This window comes from Heterodontus francisci, chromosome 4 (assembly GCF_036365525.1).
Source record: "Heterodontus francisci isolate sHetFra1 chromosome 4, sHetFra1.hap1, whole genome shotgun sequence".
Classification (NCBI taxonomy): Eukaryota; Metazoa; Chordata; class Chondrichthyes; order Heterodontiformes; family Heterodontidae; genus Heterodontus; species Heterodontus francisci.
In genome coordinates, this window is record NC_090374.1 from 53,057,000 (window position 1) to 53,080,943 (window position 23,944).

The 23,944-nt window shown below is 43.4% G+C and overlaps 1 protein-coding gene across 4 annotated transcripts in view; it reads right to left on the reverse strand.

The window, feature by feature from the left end:
* The window catches only part of arhgef28a (Rho guanine nucleotide exchange factor (GEF) 28a), a 564,358-nt gene that overhangs the window by 137,827 nt on the left and 402,587 nt on the right, over positions 1-23,944 (reverse strand). For all 4 annotated transcript variants that reach the window (XM_068029539.1, XM_068029540.1, XM_068029543.1 and 1 more), the window contains 6 exons: positions 21,238-21,488; positions 18,510-18,635; positions 18,305-18,422; positions 7,262-7,516; positions 4,816-4,892; positions 439-617 (listed from right to left, as the gene is read on the reverse strand). In XM_068029539.1, the coding sequence (XP_067885640.1) occupies positions 439-617; positions 4,816-4,892; positions 7,262-7,516; positions 18,305-18,422; positions 18,510-18,635; positions 21,238-21,488 (1,006 nt within the window). The remainder of the gene's footprint in view (positions 1-438; positions 618-4,815; positions 4,893-7,261; positions 7,517-18,304; positions 18,423-18,509; positions 18,636-21,237; positions 21,489-23,944) is intronic.

The window sequence follows — 23,944 nt, forward strand, 5'->3', positions numbered from 1 at the left end:
ATTGTTACGTCCCTTTGTATAAGTTGAACAAGGCATTATGAGTCAACTCTCAAAGTAAAATGTAAGGGAGCAACTGATGTTGCCTGAACCTGAGAAAGCATCTACAAGCACAGATACTTGTTCCTCATCAACTATTATGACCAAATTACCTCTCTAATTAATCCTTAATAACAGATATTGTATACTTCATTTTTAAAATCTGGCATCACTGTTAACTGGGGTTCATATTCAGTGCTTGAAGAAAAACGTCTCCTTCCGGGTACACTTTGCATCATTTGTGACAGAAAATATACTAAATAAAATGTGTGCATTAAACACAGTAAAATTTGGCATTGGAAACAATAAATTATAAAAATTTGCATCATCTCCTGAGTAATTTCTGTTCTGTCACCACAGTTTATTACAGTTGAAATGGAAAATGGGACAGTGTTTCAGTACCTTTCTACTGCCATTCGGATCAGTCTCATCCAATTATTCCTGTCCTCCTTTGAGTTTGTGTGCATTTCATACATTTCCGGTCCAGCAGTTGAAGCACTGATCAAGAACATTCCTCGCTCCTCATTTGCTACTTCTCGGACAATTAATTTCTGCAGCAAGATAACTGCAGGCTTCTGGTCCTGATGTGAATGATTCAAAATGACATGTCAATAAACAAAAAATTATAATGCAATTTAATTTAGTTTCATGTATATCTAGCGTTCTCAAAGTTATGCAAAGAGAACAAAAAGTTAAATATTTGTAGTTAATAAATAAAAGACAAATATTAGAAGACAAGTTATTTGTTGTTTTGCAATGAATTTCTATGGATTAAAATGATACGTCACAGATGGACACAGATGTTCGTTTTTACTCCCTTTACTCTGTTGAAAATATTTCCTTAGCAGAGGTAAACATTAAGTTGGGAGAAAAAAATGGGATTTGCGAAAGTTTTTGGAGGAGGAGAGGGGTCCCGCCGAGAGTAAGTTCCAGACAGCAGGGTCAAGGCAGCGGATAGCTCCAACGCCAATGCTGGGTTACACAAGAAACCAAAGAGTGAAAGGTACAGCAACATGAGATGAAGAGAGAGAGTAATGTATCTAAGTTTGCAGATGATACAAAGTTAGGTGGAAAGGTAAGCTGTGGGGAAGACACAGAGATAAAGACAGGTTAAGTGAGTGGGCAACAAGATGGCAAATTGAGTATAATGTAGGGAAGTGTGAAGTTATTCACTTTGGTCGTAAGAATAGCAAAGCAGAATATTTTTTAAAAGTGTGTAACTTCAAAAAGACTTGGGTGTGCTCGTATAAGAAATGTAAAAAGTTAACATGCAGGTACAGCAAACAATTCAGAAGGCAAATGGCATGGTGTCCTTTATAGCATGGGGATTCGAGTACGGGAATGAAGAAGTCTTGCTATAATTGTACAAAGTTTTGATCAGACCACTTCTGGAATAGTGTGTGTAGTTTTGGTCTCCACATTTAAGAAAGGATACACTAGCATTGGAGGCAGTACAGCGAAAGCTCACTAAATTGGTCCCTGGGATAAGGGGGTTGTCCTATGATGATAGGCTGAGTAAATTGGGCCTCTATTCTCTGGAGTTTAGAAGAATGACAGGCGATCTCATTGAAACATACAAGATTCTTAAGGGGCTGGATAGGGTAGACACTGAGAGATTGGAGGGAATTTTATCCTCGCGGTGGGGGTCTCGATGTTGGGAGAAACCGATGCTGAGATCCCCGCGTTGCCTCTTTTCCGCAAGGCCTGCCGAATTTAGTGCCACTCAGGGAGTGGGAGCGATGACATGGTAACTAAATTTGCAGATGACACAAAGATAGGTAGAAAAGTATGTTGTGAAGAGGACATAAGGAGGTTGCAGACCAATATAATTATGTTGAGTGAGTGGGCAAAAATCTGGCAGATGGAGTATAATGTGGGAAAATGTGAAGTTGTTCACTTTGACAGGAAGAATAAAAAAGCAGAGTATTACTTAAACAGAGAACGACTGCAGAATTCTGAGGTGCAGAGGGATCTAGGTGTTCTCGTGCATGAATAACAAAAAGTTAGCATGCAGGTACAGCAAGTAATAAAGAAGGCTAATGGAATGCTATCCTTTATTATGAGAGGAATTGAAAATAAAAGTAAGCATTGGTGAGACCACATGTCAAATGCTGTGTGTAGTTTTGGTCTCCTTATTTAAGGAAGGATGTGAATGCATTGGAGGCGGTTCAGAGGACTTTTACTGGATTGATACCTGGAATGAGCAGGTTGTCTTATGAGGAAAGGTTGGACAGACTGGACTTGTATTCACTGGAGTTTTGAAGAGCGAGGGGAGACTTGATTAATTATAAAAGATCCAGAATGGTCTTGACAAGATGGATGTGGAAAGGATATTTCCTCTAGTGGGTGAGTCCAGAACTAGGGGGCACTGTTTTAAAATTAGGGGTCGCCCTTTTAGGACAGAGTTAAGGAAAAAAATTTTCTCTCGGAGGGTTGTGTGACTTTGAAACTCTCTGCTTCAGAAGGTGGTGGAGGCGGGGTCATTGAATATTTTTAAGGCAGGGTTGATAGATTCTTGTTAGGCAAAGGAATCAAAGATTATCGGGGGTAGATGGGAATTCAAGACACACAGATCAGCCGTGATCTTATTGAATGGCGGAGCAGGCTAGAGGGGCCGAATGGCCTACTTCCGCCCCTAATTTGTATGCTCGTATGTATGTATGTTTTCGTGATGTTGGTTAAGGGAAAGATATTGGCCAGTACACTCAGGAGAACTCCCCACCTCTTCTTCGAATAGTGCCATGGGATCTTTTGCATCCACCAGAAAAGGTAGATGGGGCCTCAATTTAATAACTCATCTGAAAGATGGCACGACAACAGTACAGCACTGCCTCAGTACTGCATTGGAGCATCAGCCTAATTTTTGTGCTCATGTCGTTGAAATGGGGCTTGAACCCACAACCTTCTGCCTCAGAGGTGAGTGTGCCACAGCTGATGCAGATTAGAGTTTTATAGAGTTTATGAAGCATGGTTCAAAGAAGATTGGCAAGGAAAGCATTGGAAGAATTGAGTTTGGAGGTTACAAAAGCACCGAGAAATGTTCGTGTGGAGGGGTCGAAGTTATGAGCAGAAATTTCAGGGATATAACTAAGCAGTCGTGGTTCTGGAGAGAATACTGGGTTTGAAGCACAGCTCAAGGTCAAACAGAATGCCGAGATGTTGAACCTGAGAGGGAGGCCAAGCGGGGATGGAGTCATGTGAAGGAAAGAGCAGTGGCAAGCACTGGGAATCATGGCTACGGTCTTCCCAATATTCAGCTGAAGGAAGCTGTGACTCGTCCGAGAATTGATGTCAAACAAGCAGCACCAAAGTGGTTGCAAGAGTGAGAGAAATGGAAGAGAAATATCACTACTGCATATCATCAGCATGTCTATGGAAGCTGAGCCCATGTCTACGGATTTTGTGAGCAAAGGGCAGCATACAAATGAGGAAAACGTGAGTACGAAGGATAGGTGCTTGGTGGACCCTCAATCTAACTAATGAGGTAAGCACCCTCACAACATTTAAGAAGTATTTCGATGAGCACTTGAAAGCCATAGCATACAAGACTACGGGCCAAGTGCGGGAAAATGGGATTAGATTGGATGGGTGCTTGATGGTTGGCGCAGACATGTTGGGCCAAAGGGCCTGTTTCAGTACTGTATAACTCTATGACTCTAACTCTCCCTCATTTCAGTGGAGGTGTGAAGCCATTCTGGTGGTGCATGATTGCAGCCAAGAATCTAGGAGCTGGATTTTACCAAGCTCACGACGTCGGGCTCCATGGCGGGATTGTTCGGCAGAGGCCTGTCACGGAGGCTGATGCTGTGAGGGCCCGTCCTGATCCTCCTGGCGATGGCGAGGTTCCGTGGTGGCCCCCCGCCCCTGGGTGACGGGACCTCAATTTCCATATTAAAATCATTAAAACCAATTTATTTAAATATACTTACTGGCAATCTTCCAGTCCCATGTGGTCTTCAGCGTGGTGGCCGGCACTCCTGCGCCTTTAATACCTAGTCTGGGGAAAGCCGGCGTGACACTGGTGGGGAGGGGGCGGGGGTGGGGGGGTCAATCATCATCAGTGTAGGGGATGGTGGGAAGGGGTGAATTTCAACTTTGTACAGTTTGGGGGTGGGAAGGTCAGAATTCAAAGGCAAGTGTTTTTTTTGGGGTGGGTGGGGTGGGTGGGGGGGGGGAGGGCAAATACAGAATGTACTTTTTATTGGGGGGGTTGGAAAGGGGCGCTATAATTTTATTTTGTAAAATTTGGGGGTAGTTCACTTTAACAATTCAAATTGACAGGCAGAGCTGGCTGCCCTTTAAAAATAGCACCATCGCCTGCGCACAGGCAGCTGACGCCAGTGCTGGGGACGGCCAGCCCACCCCTTCCACATGACTGGTAATAACCCCGGCTATTAAAATGAGCCGCTACATGGGAAATCGTGATGGCTTTCGAAATGTGACCCGCGTGTGCGGGCTGCCATTTTTTGAGGTCGCTGCTCTTAAAATCCAGCCCTAGGAGTGGAGCCACGTAATTGAAGTTCCATGGAGCTGGTCAATGCAGAATGACAAATGAACTGTATCAATTAGTGCATCAACAAATTCTGCTGTAGATGTTAGAAGCAGAGGGAAGACTGCAGGTACAGAGGTACTACATTGCACTATAAAGATGAAGGGGTAGAATTTCCAAATTTCCCACATAACTTCAACAGAAGATCAATGGTAATCGCAGAGAAATGGTTGATTTTTTTCATGGTAAGTCAACTTTGATATGCTCACGATAAAGCAAGTTGAACTCACCACAGTGGCAAAAGTATACTTCTGGTCTTTGTCCTGCAGGAAAACGAGCACATCAGTCAGCAGCAGGGCTGTGATATCTGAAACAAAGTTAAGATAACTTAAAACACAGAACTCACATCTGGTGCTATTGATGATTTGTGCAATGCTTATGTCTGGTTTTCAAACTTCTCCCGAATTTCCAGTGAAGTATATGAACAAAAGAGCACCAAATGCTTCTTGGCTCCTTGCATTTATTATTGATGGCAATGTGTATAACTGCAGAAAAGTTTTAGAAATGCATTCTAAACCTGAAAATAAAGTGAATTTATGGGTCTGAGTGGTGCAGTAGGCTTGGGCCTTATCTTTTTATCTCTGAGGTTTGGATTCAAACCTAGCTGATGCTGTTGAGATGAAAGTTGCCTCTCCTTGCTGTTTTTTAGTTTCTCGTGTATGACCTGAATCCCGACAACTTCACTCCTTGTTGAAGATGCAGTATCACTGACCCTAGCGAGCACCAGCTTAGAGACTGGCACCACGCGAACTTTAGGGGATAGGACAGAAGGGGGTTTTCACGTGGTGAATCACCAGCAACAAATATGCAGGAGCTAGGGCAGCGGGATAGAATGCCACAGGTACCAGATCATTGGTGGGCGAAATCACATACTAACTCTGCCGTAGAGGTCTCAGATACTGACAGAGAATCCAGTCTACCAAAGAAGGCTGATGGTCCGGGAAATGCTAGGTGCACTGGGCAGGATGCCAGCAGCAACATTGTGTGCAATGTCTAAGAGTATGGAGAAGTGCAGCTCCAATTTATGCCAGGGCTTGCACAGAGCATGGAAACCATTCTGTTCAGCATGGGCTGAGTGGCCAGCATCATGAACATGACAGGGGCACACACAATGGTGAAACCTCTGGTGACAGCTTTGACCCAACAACTTGTATTAACATCGTAAAACATCCCAAGGAGTTTCATAGGAGTATTATCAAACAAAACTAGATACGAAGCCACATAAGGAGATATTAGGGCTGATGACTAAAAGTTTGGTAAAAGAGGTAGGTTTTAAGGAGCAGCTTAAAAGCAGGAAGGCGAGGCAGGGAGGCGGAGAGGTTTAGGGAAAGGATACCAGAGCTTAGGACCTCTGCAGCTGAAAGTCTAGCCACCAATGATGAATCAATTAAAATAGGGAATGTGCAAGAGGCCAGAATTGGAGAAGTGCAGATACCTCGGAGGGTTGTAAAACTGGAGGAAGTTACAGAGACAGGGAGAGGCATGCCATGTAGGGATTTGGAAACAAGGATGAGAATTAATTTTAAAATGGAGGCATTGCTGTACTAGGAGGCAATGTAGGTCTGCAAGCACAGGAGTGATGAATGAATGAAACTTGGTGCGAGTTAGGGTGCGGGCAACAGAATTTTGGATGAGCTCAAGGTTACAGAGGATCGAAGATGGAAGACAGGCCTGGAGAGCACTGGAATAGTCATGTCTGGAGAGGCATGGCAGATCACATTGCTGTCACGGAAGCTCAGATAGCTGGTAACTCGTCTCTAGGGATCAGTACTGACAGTGACTTCCAGAAGGCACATCATAACTGCACTCTATTTTTGTGCAGAACTGTAGCAGCGCTTCGGTGCAATCCCAGAAGAGTGGCAATAGTGGCACATGCTGCCCTCTCTTTGGGTAACAGCATAACTGCTCCCCTACCACTAACTCGTCCAGTGCCCTTGTCAGTGCTGCACAACCAGCTGAATCAGACTTCCTGGGTGCATATGAGATACTGCAGGCTTTAGCTGGGCCCTCAAGGCTCAGAGCTTCTCGAGGACATCTGAAGTGTCCTCAACGGAAGTCCACCTGCATTCCTCCACCTCCCAAGCCATAACCACTGGGGAATCACTTTGTAGGGTCAATCGGATAGATAAACGAGCACACAAGACAGGGAACTAAGTGACTGCACAGAGGCATTCTTAGCAGCAATTAGCATTGAACTATCACTTCATTCGATCACCCACACTCTCCAGGAGCAGGAGCTGTAGATGGAAAGGAGGATGCCCAGGATTCGAAGAATTTCATAAAAAGCTTTAACATATGTGCATTCTTAGGCAGCCATGACATTGTTGGTTTTCAAGGTCTACATCTGAAAGCATTGAGCTGATAAACAATAGTAGATCATATTAAAGTTCACTCAATTCACAATTGAACATGTGTCAAACATTTCAATTTGACTAGCTGGGGGTAATTTTGACCAGACGACAGTTTAAAACAATGACAATGAAAATCAAGAGAGATGTTTAATAGATGGTTGAGACAATATTGTGTATTTTATACCATTGTCAAAGTCAAAATTAGCCCCATTGTATCAAAAGGCATGTATTTTTCTCTCCTCCAGTTTTAACAGTGTAATTTTTAAAGCACTTTATATAATGAAATGTAATTTATGGTAGAACTTTGAATCCATTGCTATTTTACCTTTCAATCGTCCTGTGGCTGTTTTCCAGTACATAGAACCCTCATGTTGCAGCTCCCTCTCTCTGCTGATCAGGTCCTGCTTCCGGAATGTTCGGCCATTCTTTAACTTGGTGTATGTTTTGTTTTCAAACTTGTTTAAGATGTCCAGTAGTTTTTGCTCTTTCTCGTATTTGTTGACCTTTGTATCTACTGCTGCTATTATGTCCTTTATCAAGCTAACAGATTTAGTTACATCCTCATTCTCTTCTGTCCCTTCTGGGAATAATAAAACCAAACATCAGTATATTATTATTCAGTTTAGCACCTTTAGCTAAATCTGTTTGAAGCAAACAAGCAGGGTGGATAAAGGGGAACCAGTAGATATAGTGTATTTGGATTTCCAAAAGGCATTTGATAAGGTGCCACATAAAAGGTTACTACACAGAATAAGAACACATGATGTGGGAGTAATATATTAATTGGCATGGATAGAGGATTGGCTAACTAACAGGAAACTGAGAGTTGGGATAAATGGGGCATTTTCAGGTTGGCAAACTAATGGAATGCCACAGGGATCAGTACTGGGGCCTCAACTATTACAAGCTATATTAATGACGTGGATGAAGGGACTGAGTGCATTTGTAACCAAACTTGCTGACGATATAAAGATAGGCAGGAAAGCAAGTTGGGAGTAGGATACAAAGCGTCTGCAAAGGGATATAGATTGGTTAAGTGAGTGAGCAAAAATTTGGCAGATGGAGTATAATGTTGGAAAATGTGAGGTTGTTCATTTTGGCGGGAAGAATAGAAAAGCAGAATATTATTTAAATGGACAGAGACTGCAGAATGCTGCGGTACAGAGAGATCCAAGCGTCCTTGTACATGAATCACAAAAAATTAGCATGCAGGTACAGCAATTAATGAGAAAAACAAATGGAATGTTGGCCTTTATTGCAAGGGTATGGAATATAAAAGTAGGGAAGTCTTGATACAACTATACAGGGCATTGGTCTCCTTATTTAAGGAGGGATATACTTGCATTGGAAGCAGTTCAGAGAAGGTTCACGAGGCTGATTCCTGGGATGAAGAGGTTGTCTTATGAGGAAAGGCTGAGCAGGTTGGGCCTATACTCATTGGAGTTTAGAAGCATGAAAGGTGATCTTATTGAAACACAAGATTCTGAGGGGGCTTGACAGGGTAGACACTGAGACGATGTTTCCCCTTGTGGGGGTATCTAGAACTAGGGGGCACAGTTTCAAAATAAGGGGTCTTCCATTTAAGACAGAGATAAAAAGGAATTTCTTCTCTGAGGGTCGTTAATCTTTGGAATTCTCTCCCCTAGAGAGCAGTAGAGGCTGGGTCATTGAATATATTCAAGGCTGAGTTAGATAGATTTTTGATCTACAAGGGAGTCAAAGGTTATAGCGGGTAGACAGGAAAGTAGAGTTGAGGCCACAATCAGATCAGCCATGATCTTACTGAATGGCAGAGCAGGCTCGAAGGGCTGAATGGCCTACTCCTGCTCCTATTTCTTATGATTCTTATGATTTTACAAACATGAAATTGAATTGTTTCAGGTCCATTTTTCACTGTAAGTCCTCTGCAATTCTGTAATGAAGGTGCTATGCATCAATTATCAACTTAACGCCTGAATCTTCATTGCTGGTACACGTCCTTTGTCCTCAGGGCCATATGTAAAACGGATGCCTAATATTGCAGGTGGCATGCACGCACATATTCTGCATCGGATGTACACTGCCCACCATAATTGCACAAACCCCTGTTAGGTGTCCTGGGGTCTCGCCTGAAACAGGAATTAAGCCATTGCTATATTTAAATGGGGGCATAACGACCATGTCAGGCCCCCTTTACAAAATTCTTAATGACTTTTGTCAGTACGTCACTACTAACTGACATTTATTGGTATTTTCAGGCATTTGACAGCCAAATTAAAGGCCCTTAAAAGGATTTCCGGAGTCAGCTACCCAAAAGGCAAGATTTTATTTCTTTTCCTTGCGTTATTGTGGAGTCAGGAGGAGCAGGAGTGCTGGCCCCAGCTCCACATTAAACTTGTGGGCTGCTGGCGGCTACCACTCACCTTCATCCCAATTGCCTGCCTGTGCACAACCACTCCTCCAACTCCCCCACCCACTCCACCCTTTCCCACACCACCCTTCCCAGACTCTGAAAAATTCCTAAGCCGGTGGCCAAGGCGACAGAGCTGTGGGCACCAGTTACGATCACAGAGACAGTAATAAATAAACGAGCGGCCAATTTTGCATAATCTTGCCACCTGATTCATTAGACGTGTGCAGCATGCACTGCACTGGGATCCTGGCCTGATTTGGGGATCATCTAATTTCTAGGCTATGGTATTAACTACAATATATTACAATGGCAAGTTCCACATGAAACTTCAATTAAACATCCTGTAACATAAATGAAACAGCATAGGTGCTTTTGCAGGCGTTGAAACTGAATCTCACAAGGGTGGATTTCCAAATGGCCTCCAGAGGAAAATGCTGGCAGAATATATTTGGCTAAGTGTTGTGCTTGTGCCACCACCAAAGTAAACTTGCTGAACTTACTATGGCCAACACCTGGAAAGACCCAAAACACAGATTGACCTAGCTACTGGTCTTTGTGGTTCTGCCAAATTTAATATGGTGTCACTGGCTGTACAAGGCCCATGCATCAGGAGCTCACAGCAACAAGCTTGGCACTCGAGCAATATAAAAGCAACTAAAATCACAACTTTTAAATTTGCAATCTTGCACATTGTTGTTTCCATATTTTTGCCAGTGCTTTGGATCTGCTTCGCAATGTAAACGGATAAGTTCAGTGCATCTTCCAGCTTCACTACAAAGTAGAATCACCTGAACAATATAAATAGCCAAAAAGTAAATATCACTGCTTCAGTACACAACAGACACTGCAGACTGCTATTTGCCATACAGAACAGCAGCCATGTACTATAGAAATGCTGGCTGACATTATCTTATTTATTTTTTATTTATTTAGAGATACAGCACTGAAACAGGCCCTTCGGCCCACCGAGTCTGTGCCGACCATCAACCACCCATTTATACTAATCCTACACTAATCCCATATTCCTACCACATCCCCACCTGTCCCTATATTTCCCTACCACCTACCTATACTAGGGGCAATTTATAATGGCCAATTTACCTATCAACCTGCAAGTCTTTGGCATGTGGGAGGAAACCGGAGCACCCGGAGGAAACCCACGCAGACACAGGGAGAGCTTGCAAACTCCACACAGGCAGTACCCAGAATTGAACCCGGGTCGCTGGAGCTGTGAGGCTGCGGTGCTAACCACTGCGCCACAGTGCTTGACAGGTGGATAATGACTGTATTCACTTTCTATTCCCAGTTCTAACAGGATTGAGATAGACAGCATGAGGAAACAGTTCTCAACACTGTAACCACGTTTTACAAATGTCAGTCCAGGCATTTGGTACTCGTCTTGGACCCCTCTCCAATCTTGGCTGCAACATTCAACTCTGTAGCGCCCATATTTTTGGTGCGACAGGTGGCACTTTGGTCCCAAAATGCCATCCACAGGCGCACACACACTACTGGCCTTAGCAGCATACACTGGAAGTATGCAGATAAGGCAGATCACGATGTCAGCCAGCACGGAACACTGATTTGACGCCAGTGCTGCCATTTTCGAACTTGCTGCTGCAGTTAACATCTTCTTTTAACTTGGCACTGCTGAACATACATTCAGCAGTAGGAAGAATTCCCCACCAGCACTATTTAAAGGGATCATCAAAATCTTGCAGGTTAGTTGCTGATTGATTTCTCCTTGCTGTTGCTGACTTTGTAGAAGTGCTGTGAGTTTTCTGCTGTTGTTTAAAGTTGGTGAAGTTAACAGAGAGTGGTGTTGCATATGCTGAAGGCCCTGTTTCTGACTTCAGGGGTTCTGGTCAGACACTTGATCCCAGTGTTGTAGTTACCATCCCCCTTGGCCTGCAGCATGAGAGGGAGATTGAGCGGAGGACAAGCTGCTCGCAGAGGGATTTTAAGGAGGGGAAGTAGGCTCTCAGCAGAAGGCCTTATTCACCCAGGGTCTTCAGGCAGCATTTCTCTCAATTCAACCTAAGTGAGGAACAGTGTGTGCAACGCCTCTATTTTATGAAGGAGGTACTCACTGAAATCTGTCATGCAGGCAAACCTGCAGCCTCAGAGCAGGGCAAGGATGTCACTGCCAGCGGCTGTGTAGGTGACCACGGCCATGAACTTCTTTGAATTGTGATCCTTCCAGGCTAGAGCATGTGTCATCTGTAACATCTCCAAATTTGACCTCCAATTCTGTATATGGGAGGTCACGACTGCTCTTTATGCCAGGAGAGGGTAGTATCGTCTGTTTGGTCTTCGGCAACATAGTGGGCTTCCCTATGGTGCAAGGAGGCATCAATTTCACCTGTATGGTTTTGCATGTGCCACATCTAAATGCAGAAATGCACTGCAACCACTAAATATGCAGTTGGTATGCGTCCATGCACAGCATTCATTTAAGTGAATGCTCAACATCCTAGCAGCAGTCATGATGCCTTTATTCTGTGCCTGTTTGCTGTAACATCAATATTTAAGCCACCACGTCAAGCCAGTGAATGGCTGCTCAGCAACAATGGCTATCTGATTACCCTCTAGCTCATGAATCCAATGTGCAATCCAACCAACACATGGCCAGCATGCATATAATGAAAGCCATGTTGTCACACAAAACATCATCGAGCAGACCACTGGAGTGCACAAGCAACTCTTCCACTGCCTGTACTGCTCTGGAGGAGCCCTGCGGTATTCGGCAGAGCATGTGTCACAATCTGTCATGGTCTGCTGTATCCTGCATAACCTGGCCTTAATGAGGGCACAGCTCTTCCCTCAGGGATGTTGATGAGCAGCTCAGAAAGAGGAGGAAGGAGAGGAAAAGGAAGAAGAGGAGGAGGAGGAGGAAGAGATGAAGGAGGATGAGGAGGAGAGGGAGGAGGGGGGCTAGGAAGAGGAAGAAGAGGAAGAGGAGGAGGAGGAAGGGAGAAAGTAACTACCATGGCCTTCTCTGGCTGGGTTGTCTGTGATCGACTCATCCGAAAGTGATGCCAGTGAACGCAACCCCAATTCCTTACCTTCCCTCTGCTCCTGACCATCACAGTGTCTTCTTGGCCACAGTATTGAAATAAAAGCCACCACATAATAACCATTCCAAACTACCTTAATCAAAAAAGATATTGAATATTCCATGCAAAAGTCAACTAATCACCCTTGTGCATTCCCTTAGTGCCTGTCATGCAGATGCCTTTGCCTGTCCTAGTGCTCCTAGGTAGTGCTACCGCAGCATGGTGGTGGAAGGCTGCTGACGCAGTGGGGGAGACTGCAAATGGACTTGCAGTATGCCCTCGAGCAGCTCTAATCTTAGAAGGCCTGACTTTGGACTGCACCATCTCAGCATGAACAGCAGCAGTCTGGGCTGACTGGCTGACAGGCAACAGCAAGGGCACTGGCAGTGTGGAAGCATAAATGCTGTCATCCGGAGAGGGAACAGCAGGTTCGTGCTCCACATAGCTACTGCCACTCCCCCAGTGTGGCGCCTCAGCAATCCTACTTATCTGTTGGAGGAAAGATTGCTGAGAGACTCCGCAGGTCCCTTTGAGCACTGGTAACTGCAGAGCAGTCTGAGTTGCACAGCACCCAGCTGTACTTGCATGGCAACAAACTGAGATTGCACGACTTCAGAATGGACTTCCAGTGCAGCACTCAATGTTGGATGGCTTGTCCTTGTGCTGCAATGGAAGCTGAGACATCAGCCATCAGATGATCTCAATCCCAGGACATCGCTGCAGGAGTTCCTCAGGATACTGTCTGAGCCCCAACCATCTTCAGCTGCTTTATCAATGACCTTCCCTCCAGAAGTGGGGATGTTCACTGATGATTGCACAATGTTCATTACCATTCGCAACTCCTTAGATTCTGAAACAGTCCGTATACATATGCAGGCAGACCTGGACAATATTCAGGTTTGGGCTGATAAGTGGCAAGTAACATTCGCACCACAAAAGTGCCAGGCAATGACTATCTCCAACAAGAGAAAATCTAACCAGCTCCCCTTGAAATTCAATGGAATTACCATTGTTGAATCCCCCATGATCAACATCCTGAGGGCTACCATTGACTAGACACTGAACTGGAGTAGCCATCTAAATACTGGGGCTACAAGAGCAGATCACAGACAGTGAATCTTGTGGCGAGTGACTCACCTCCTGACTCCCCAAAGCCTGTCCACCATCTACAAGGCACAAGTCAGGAGTGTGATGGCTCCAACAACACTCAAGAAGCTCGACACCATCCAGGACAAAACAGTCTGCTTAATCGGCACCCCATCCACAAACATTCACTTCCTCCACCTCCTTCCAATGCTTCACTGTCGCTGGATCAAAATCCTGAAACTCCTTCCCTAACAAAACTGTGGGAGTACTCGCACCAGATAGACTGCAGCAGTTCAAGAAGAGGCTACCTTCTCAAGGACAGTTCAGGATGAGCAACGAATGCTGGCCTTGCCAGCGATGCCCACATCCCATGAAAGAATAGAAAAAATGCTCCATCATGGTTGGGTTAACAAGCGTGCTAATGGAGTTAGTCACCACTTTCATGCTAGAGAGCATGGGCTCAAAGCACTGCACAAAGCTGTATGCAAAGTTGATGCCGGACTCCTCCATGGTCCTGGACAGTGACCACAAGCTTTCTGGCAAGCCTGCCAATGCACCAAGCACTTCATTGTGCATACCCACCAGCCTCTTCGGTATACCGTTCCATCTGGATACTCAGCAGCAGAAGTCATATGTGACCTCGCCCTCTGGGAAGTTGGCACAAGCGCAATCTATTCCCCCTGTCTAGGCTGCTGGCCACTCATGTCCGGTGACTCACCACGTGCAGATCCCACCTCTATTCTACCCTCCAAAGAAAGTGTGGTGACAGTTTCTGAGCAGGCGGCCATAAGTGTGAGATCGAGTGACAGTGTTTCTTCATCATCAGTCCCTAGTTCCTGCACCATTGCCTGGCCAGGTGGCAGTTCTTGGATATGTGAAAACAGGAAAGCATAAAGGTAGGGTTGCAATGAGGGAAGGGGTGGGACAAGAAGCTTGCTTACACCGTCTGCAGCTTGTAGATCAGAAGGTTATGGGATGAGGAGAAAGTGGGATATGAAGAGGCAGATAGTTCGGCCCCACCGCTGGCCATGGCCTCAATCGAAGACATGCAGACAAACGTGCCGGCGGTTATACCCACCCCCTCTACTGTGAGAGAGGGAAGTGTGTCAATGAGCGTGTTGTGAATTGTTTGGATTATGTGCCTGTCATAGCTGAACAGTTGGCAGTGTGTGCAAGGTGTGAGATGTGGGTGTTGTAAGGCATTTGGATATCTTGTATTTTTTTTGTTATGCTGTGTGACATTTGTTCATATCCCTTGCATTTCTGTTCATAAGTAAGATGTAACTAGTTGTGATGTGGAGCTCATCGGGTGGTAAAAACGTGAAGGTGAAGGACATCGGGACGAAGGGAGAAGAATTCTGACCGAAGACTGGGGTTGTGCTGGGGTTCATGTTAGGCTTTTTAAAAATAAAGGACAGTGTAACTGAACAAGGACCCCCACATATACGCAGACAGACAAGTTAGGACATGCCACTGATGTGGTAGCCTGAGCTGTTAAAACATCAAACAGCCTGTCTGCAACCACACTCATGGAAATGGCCTTTTGAAATAATTGTGAATTGTTTCCTTCTTGCCTTATCGAGATGCAGATATCACATCCATGGGTGGTATGCACCTAAGACCCCTCTGCTGAGAGCAAGATATGACCACATGCGGGTGCTCTGGCATAGCCAGGGTGGGATTGATAAGGCACTGAAACACAATCGGATGACTCAATTCAAAATATTACCTTATATGTCAAGGGGCCAGGGTCAGTAAAGGGTATAAAGCCACATCTCACAAGGACATTGTTGCTGCAGCCAGGAAGTGTGACTTGGTCAGTTACAGGAAGTCGTGCGGGAGAGGTCGTTCAGCGCATCTGACCAACTAGGAACGAGCTCCTGTACACAGGTCTACTAAGCAACTGGTGTTGTAAGTATATACTATTGCTTGGTGAGTTAATAAACTGTGTTTCACAGAAAGTAGAAATTGTACCCAAAGTCTGTTTCGTGCAATTGACACTCAGTACAGGGTCAGGACCTTAGAAGGAAGTGAGACCCCCTTTTTAAGAGTCTTACAGTTCTAAACTTGAAGCAGTGCTATGTTTGGGAGGGTGAGGTCATAGTCATAGTCATTTACAGCACAGAAGGAGGACATTCAGCCCGTCAAGTCCATGCCGGCTCTCCACGGAGCCATGGTATCAGTCCCACTCCCTGGCTTGATCCCCGTAGCATCTTTTTCCCAAAACTTTCAATCTGTATCCTCAGGTGACGCTATGAATGTGAAGTATCAGTCATAGTTGATAGGGATTGTTGGTAAGTGAGTGAACGAGGTTGGTGAACAGAGCAATGTGCGAGGCTAGTTGTTCACTTGGCAGGATATGGCATTTGAAGGGGTGTTCACTGACCTTGACCGATTGTGTGAGGTCATTGAACGTCTTCCTGCAATGCATCCAGGTGCTTGGGGCTACACTGCTGGCATTGACCATGATGGTTATCACCTCCCATTGCCTTTGCAGTGTCTGTATGGTGCCTCTGGTCCTCTGTGGATAGAGGACCTTCCTCCCCTGTCTACTTATTGCACCAAGGCCTCCAGCGCTACATAGAAGAACCTGGAGCATGCTTTCTGCCCTGTAGAGTCATTGGGTTTTTCTGCTTGGGCACTCTTCACCAGCCACGTCCAGGACCTGCTGCAGCTAGAATGCCCCTCCCATTTAAGAGGTGCAGGCTGGCTTTAAGTGGTGCTAGTTTCACACGAACCTGGGCTCCTGAGGTGTGCAGCCACTCAAGAGCATGCTTAGTGCTGGTCTGCACATCACACACATTTAACCTAGCAGGCAGCATGACATTTGCACGCTGCCTGCATTGGAATAAACAGGCACAGATTAATCGTGCATTGTGATCCCTGTGTCCATTTTTGGGCCTTATCCAGTTATTCCCTCTAGTATTGTGGCTACAGTGGTGTACTTATGCTTAAAAACAGGTAAATTTTTTTTAGTTTATCAAAAATTAGCAGGAATAAAGAAATGTTCTGTATGTTTCCTCATTCAGTTCAGAATTTTGTAGAGCAGTACTTTTGTACCTGCTGTAGGTTATAGAAAATTATTCCTGCAGATGATACAAAATAAGCAATACAAAATTTTGCAACAGGTCCAAAAGAAATTCAGTAGTCAGTTGTAAAACAATACCCAGATGCTCTGTTTACACTTCATGGAATCCCTTCAATTAGAAGCAGTTCTATTTATTCAGATTGCTGGCATTAAGCAAAGACGTATTCCCAATTTAAACCACAAGGCAGATTTCAGAGCCTGAAGGGCGACATCCACAATTGTGCAATTGTTAATAGACCCAGTCATAATTTTCATCTTCTGACTACAGGCCTTCAGCACCAGCTGGGAAAGTTGTAATTAGGCCAACAATGTAAAAAACACTAAAATAAAAGCAAAATACTGCAGATGCTGGAAATCTGAAATAAAAACAAGAAATGCTGGAAATACTCAGCAGGTCTGGCAGCATCTGTGGACAGAGAAGCAGAGTTAACGCTTCAGGTCAGTGACCCTTCTTCAGAACTGGCAAATATTAGAAATGTAAAAGGTTATAAGCAAGTAAAGCAGGGGTGGGGCAAGAGATAACAAAGGAGAAGGTGTAGATAAGACAAGGTCACAGAATAACCGATCAGAAGGTCATGGAGCAAAGGCGAACAATATGTTAATAGTGCATTGAAAGACAAAGCATTAGTACAGACAGGGTATTAACGGATTGAAAATTGAACAGCCGCAAGTACAAACATGAAAAAAAAGTGGGTAAGCAAACTATGATGAAATAAAATAAAATGAACACAAAAAATATATTTAAAAAAGGAAAAAGAAAAAAATAACTAAAAATAAAAGTTAAATCGGGGGCCCGTCATGCTCTGAAATTATTGCTTTGTCTTTCAACACACCATTAACATATTGTTTGCCTTTGCTCCACGACCTTCTGGTCAGCTATTTTGTGACCTTGTCCTATTTACACCTTCTCCTTTGTTATCTCTTGCCCCATCCCTGCTTTACTTACTTATAACCTTTTACATTTCTAATATTTGCCAGTTCTGAAGAAGGGTCACTGACCTGAAACGTTAACTCTGCTTCTCTCTCCACAGATGCTGCCAGACCTGCTGAGTATTTCCAGCATTTCTTGTTTTTATTTAATGTAAAAAATACATTGTTGATATGCACGGGTGGTCAAAGTGCTGAGTTTGAACATAGAAGAAATGACAAGCAACAGGGTACCAGCGATTTACATTTGTCACTGGCAGTACTGTGCCTCCAAAGTGTAGAGAAAAAAAACTAGAGGTGATACTCAACATACTACCATCAGTCAATGGGAAAAACATTGGGCGAGATGTAAAACTTGCTGTTGATTTCCTTTCGCTCATCTCACAGTAGCGCTCAAAGTCAAATTCTAACACCCCACCGCACGACACACATGCACCCACCCGCCCCCCAAACCATCATTTTATGCAGGAGGCCAAATTACAGCTTCTTATATTTCATTTGAACTTGGATAATCTCATGTGAAATGTAACAGAAGATTATCTAAATATGAAAGACAGATAGGAATTTGTAATTTGGCCTTCTGAATCAAATGTGGCAGCATCTCCAGTGGTTAACTAATCGTTAATAAATCATTATATTTTATTCCAAAAGTGCCTCACCATCTTTTAGATAAGATAAAAAAGATTTGCATTTATATAGCCTTTCACAACCTCAGGATATCTCAAAGCACTTGATAGCCAATTCAGTACTTTTGATGTGTAGTCATTATTGGAATGTAATTTTATACAATAGCCTAGGTTGACCACCCCTGAGACTGACCTTTTGTGTACTGTAGTATTCGCTCGAGCAGGACTGGGTACTTGGTGATACGCTGGGTAACCAGTAGTATACACTCTGGGACACCAAGGCGTCGGACCAGCAGATTGTTGCTTTGTTGCTATAAAGAATTAACAAATGTTAGTTTGTCTTTGTTGTTTTTCACATCATTTAGTCTTGCACAGAAAAGTGATTAATGACAGCTTACCCTGATAAAGTTTTGGAATTTCTTATGTTGTTGTTGTAGTTCTTTAAAGAAACTGACTGCCTCTTTGTGGTGGCTGCAGAAATCACCATAGGTTTGCTTCAATTTATTGGCATTTTCATCTGTAAACTAAGCACAAAGGATGTTCATTATCAATTAAAGGGGCATTCACCTAGGATTTTCAATATAAATACATTTTCAAACAAAGACACCTAGATGGAAGTTCCTTGCTTGATCCTTTAATCAAGCTTGTCAAAGAGAGATTAAAAGAAAGTTAATTTGTATTTATATAATGTCTGATTACATCTCAGAAATATCCCAAAGTCCTTCACATACAATAAATTACCTTGAACTTTGTCACTGTTATACAGGCTAAAGGGGAATTAAAATATATAAAGCAGTTTTGGAGGTAGGATCTGGTGATGAGCTTTATGCCTCAAAAGGTCATAGTTATAGAATCGTTAACAGCAGAGAAGGAGGCCATTCATTCATTGAGTCCATGCGGCGCTCTGTAGAACAATCCAGTCAGTCCCATTCCCCTGCTCTATCCCCGTAGCCATGCAAGTTTATGTCCATTGGGCACATGTGATGTCACATATTCCAGGCAATGCCATTAAATTTACAGCTTTTCTATTCTTATTTGCTACAGAAGCAATGATTAAAATTAAGCTTTAATGCTGATCATTTTAAAGCCTTTCTGTCGATCTGCAACTAAATCTCTTCAGTGTAGTGACACAGGGAATGGTCTGTCTTTAAAGTTGTAGAACCTAAGTGGCCCTGAATTTGATTCTGGGCCAGTTTTGGATCGGAGGGTATGATGAAATTAGGAGCCAACATGCATATTAAATAGGAACCTGTTGTATTTGGCTGTATCTTTGCCGCCTTCTCAGTCGAGCAGCTTAAAATCTAAATTTGTCAGCTCCCGGCTATTCGAGGACAGCTAAGTAACCTGGGCCACTTTAATTGCCCACTCACCTGGTTTCCACTAGCCAGGTAGGGTTAAAATTGCCCGAATAATTTTCATTTTTCAACAGAAACCAGAATTTCAAATCCTGGGGCTAGATTCTATGAGTCCGCCACCGATTTCGGCGGTGAGCTCAAAAAATGGCCGCTGCGATCCTAAGCGCGTTTAAATAGTCAGGGCGGCCTGCCCCCCCCAAGCACATGGAAGGGGCGGGCTGTCCATCCCCGGCAATGGCGTCAGCTGCCTGTGCACAGGTGCTGGTGCCATTTTTATAGGGCAGCCCGTCCTGCCAGCTTATTTAAATATTTAAAGAAATTATAAACCAAAATGAAATAAATACATTTCTTTTGCCGCTTTCCCACACCCACCCCAATAACAATTACGATAACTATTTGCTCTTCCCCCCCCCAAAACACTTACCTTTTACATCTGACCTTCCCCCCACGAACTGCACAATGTTTAAGTTTCAACCCTTCCTACCATCCCCTCCACCCAGTGTCAAATAAACAAAGTGTATTTGACCCCCATTACCCCACCTCTCGCACTGACAAACATACCTCCTCCCCACTCCCCACCAGTGTCATGCCTTGTTTCCCTGGACGGTGATCTGAAGGCGCGGCCGCTACGCCGAAGTTCGCAGCGGGCCATCAAGATCTAAGTTAAGTATATTTAAATTATTAAAGTTTAATCATTTGAATATTTAAATTGTAGTCCAGTCGTCCAGTGGTCGGGGGGCCGCCATGGAGCCTCGCCACTGCCAGGAGGATCGGGCTGGGTCTGCCGGTGTCGAGGTCCGTGGCGGGCCTCATCCGGAGCCATCTTCAGGTCCCCCTGCACAGATCATGACGTTGAGGGCTTCCCAAAAAAATCCATCCCCTGATATCTCATGAGGCCCGTCAGGCTCTGGGAGATACTCTTAGGAGTTCTCACTATTGTCAACATTATGAACATTAAATAGTTAAAAGAAGTATTCCTTCAAATTTGTGTCATTTCCATTACTGTAGCTACATTTAACCAAAACATAGGCTCTTAATTATCTACTTCTGCAGCATGTACATAACACGGAAGTAAGATTTCATAAGTAATAAGAAGCATAGACCAACGATTAGCACTACATTATTTGAAAATATCTCTGCCCAAAAGGACCAGACATTTGATTGGAACTTAAGAATTTCTCATGTATTGTATTAAGATATTTGAATGCACCTGTTAAGGATTGCTACCTTTCATGCAGTGATTTCTTCGAAACAAAAAAATGAGTGTTGCAAGACTGATGACATTTCTTTTCTCTCCTTAAGACACAGACCTGTGCTGCAGAATAGCTCCCGAGGCATCAGGTATCCTGCAGTGCCTTGCCCAAGTGGCATTCTTCATGTGTGTGCATGAACGATGTGCTGGTAGAGTTTTCAGCCACAGAAGACATCACAGACAAGCCTGATCCTGTCTTCAGCTGCTACCTACACATGCAAACTTTCCAGCATGACTGACTGAATGATGACCAGGAGTGAGAACCCCAGCTGACATTTCCTCCCCTTGCTCAAAGCTGCTGAATCCAGTTGTAGCATCCCTGGCTGAGACTTTAATTCGGATTGATTTCAATTAACTCAGCATGAGTTGGTGATCAAGCATTGAACCTTTTTGACCTATATGGTTCAATTCCATAATGCAAACTAGGCCATCATGAGAGCTACATTTATATTTTATTTATTTTTATGATGATTCATTTTTACTTTGCAAACACTTTGGCTCCGCTTACGCTTACTTTACCTGTTGTAAAAGGATATCACCAATCTGATTGATAAAAAAATTCCTTTCACTGTCCTCCTCGAAAGACTCCCGCCGTCTCTCTTTCAAGCAGAAGAAAAAGTGCTTATGAATTTCTAAGAGCTCATCTAAAGAGGGAAATATTTTGTCTATCGTGTTGTGATCTAATTGCAGCTCCTCCTTCATGCCCTTCCTAAAAATTTCTGACATTATCTCCAGGGTCTGAATGTGGTGCATCTCTGTCTGCATCAGCTCTGCAAGTGAAGAATAAACAATTTAAGAACATTAGAGCTTAAGACTTGGCATGCTTCCTATCGTCTTTATTCTGAAAGAGTCAATATAATACCAGGCCATGTTTTTGGGTGGTGCAACTGATCGGTATTGAGTTATAATGCAAGCTCTGTACAATTATATTTTAGAGCAGAGCTCCAATCACTGGTTGGAAACTTGGTTACCAAATGGTAGAAAAAATACTTGTGTTTGAAAGGGTACAGAATTAAAACAATGGAAGTAATTGCAACTGTCAAGTTAGTAAACTATGAGGAAGGATCAGAAAAACTAAACTTTTATAGTCCAGGAAGGCAAGAGATTAGGAAACAGATCGGAAAGTTTAAAAAAAAAAGTATTAGACATGGTACATTCAAGTTATTACTTCAAAATGAACCAGAGAAATTATCATAGGGAATGAGGAAATGGCAGGGACGTTGAACAAATATTTTGTATCATCTTCACAGTAGAAGATGCAAATTACACACCAGAAATAGAGATTAACCAAGGGGCTAATAAGAGCGAGGAATTTAACATAATTAATTATCAGCAGAGAAAAAGTATTGGAGAAACTTATGGGATTAAAACTTACAAATCCCAGGACCCGATGGCCTACATCTTAGGGTTCTAAAAGTGGAAGCTACGGAGATTCACTGGTTATGATTTTCTAAAATTTCTTAGATTCTAGAATGGTCCCAGTGGATTGGAAGCTAGCAAATGTAACACAGCTATTTAAGAAAGGAGGGAGATAGAAAACAGGGAACTGCAGGCCAGTAAGCCTAACATCAGTCGTCGAGAAAATGCTGGAAGCTATTATTAAGGCAGTCTTAATAATACACTTGAAAGTCATAGTACGATCAGACAAAGTCAACATGATTTTATGAAAGGGAAATCGTTTTTGATAAATTTATTAGAGTTTTTTGAGGATGTATCTAGTAGGATAGCCAAAGGGGAACCAGTAAATGCAGTTTCAAAAAGGCATCGATAAGGTTCGCACAAAAGGCTAATACACAAGATAAGGACTCATGGAGTTGGGAGTAATATATTAGCATGGATGGAGGATTGGTTAACCTACAGGGAGCAGAGAGTAGGGGCATTTTCAAGTTGGCAGGCTGTGACTAGTGGAGTGCGGCAAGGATCAGTGCTGAGGCCTCAGGTATTTAGAATCTATATTAATAACTTAGACGAAGAGACCAAGAGTAATATATCCAAGTTTGCTGATCATACAAAGTTAGTGGGAATGAAAGCTGTGAGGAGGACATACAGAGGCTGTAAAGAGATATAGACAGGTTAAGTGAGTGGGCAACAAGATGGCAGATGGAGAATAATGTGGGGGAGTCTGAGGTTATTCACTTTGGTAGTAAGGGTAGAAAAGCAGGATTTAAAAAAAAAAACTTTTACACATACAGGGAACATAGAAAACTAACTTTCAGCTACAGCGAGCAATTAGGAAGGCAAATGGCATGTTGGCCTTTATCACAAAGCGATGGGAGTGCAAGAATAAGCAAGTCTTGTTACAATTGTATAGGGCTTTGGTGAGACCACACCTGGAGTACTGTGCACAGTTTTGGTCTCCATATTTAAGATATACTTGCATTGGAGGCAGTACAGTGAAGGTTTACTAGATTGGTTCCTGGGATGAGAGGGTTGTCCTCTAATAAGAAGCTGAGTAAATTAGGCCTATACTCACTGGAGTTGAGAAGAATGAAAAGTGATTCTGAAGGGGCTTGACAGGGTAGACACAGAGTTTGTTTCCCCTGGCTGAGGAATCTAGAACACGGGATAAGGATAAGGGATCGACCATTTAGGACTGAAATGAGGAGAAATTTCTTCACTCAGAGGGTTGGGAACCTTTGGAATTCTGTACCCCACAAGATTGTGGATGCTCTCATCATTGAACATATTCAGGGCTGAATTAATTAGATTTTTGATCTCTCAGGGAATCAAGGGATATGGGGAGTGGGTGGGAAAGTAGAGTGGAGTTGAAGATCAGCCACTATCATATTGAATGGCAGAGCAGGCTCGATAGACCGTATGGTCTACTCCTGCTCCTATTTCTTATGCTCTGATGAGAAGTTGGACTAGTGTGCAAATTAACATACAGTAAATTAAAAGAGGTACCTAGAAATATTTTGAATAATCTACCAGGCATGTTTGTATAGGCAAAATATCACTGAATGCTATGGTGGAAGAACTGGACCAATGGAATGATGAATTTCAATGGGTCAAATGGTCTTCCCAAACATTTCTTTGGTCCTCATGCGCAAAAACAAGTAGTTTAAGAATTCTCAATATGAACAATGAGGGGAAAAATTATTTTGGACAATTCTTTAATATTTTATAACAGTTTGAAAGCGCCAAATAGCATAAAGCAATTAAATTTTTTAAAACTTCAACACAAAATTAAACACCTTTGTGATTCCCAAACAACTGCTAATCCTAC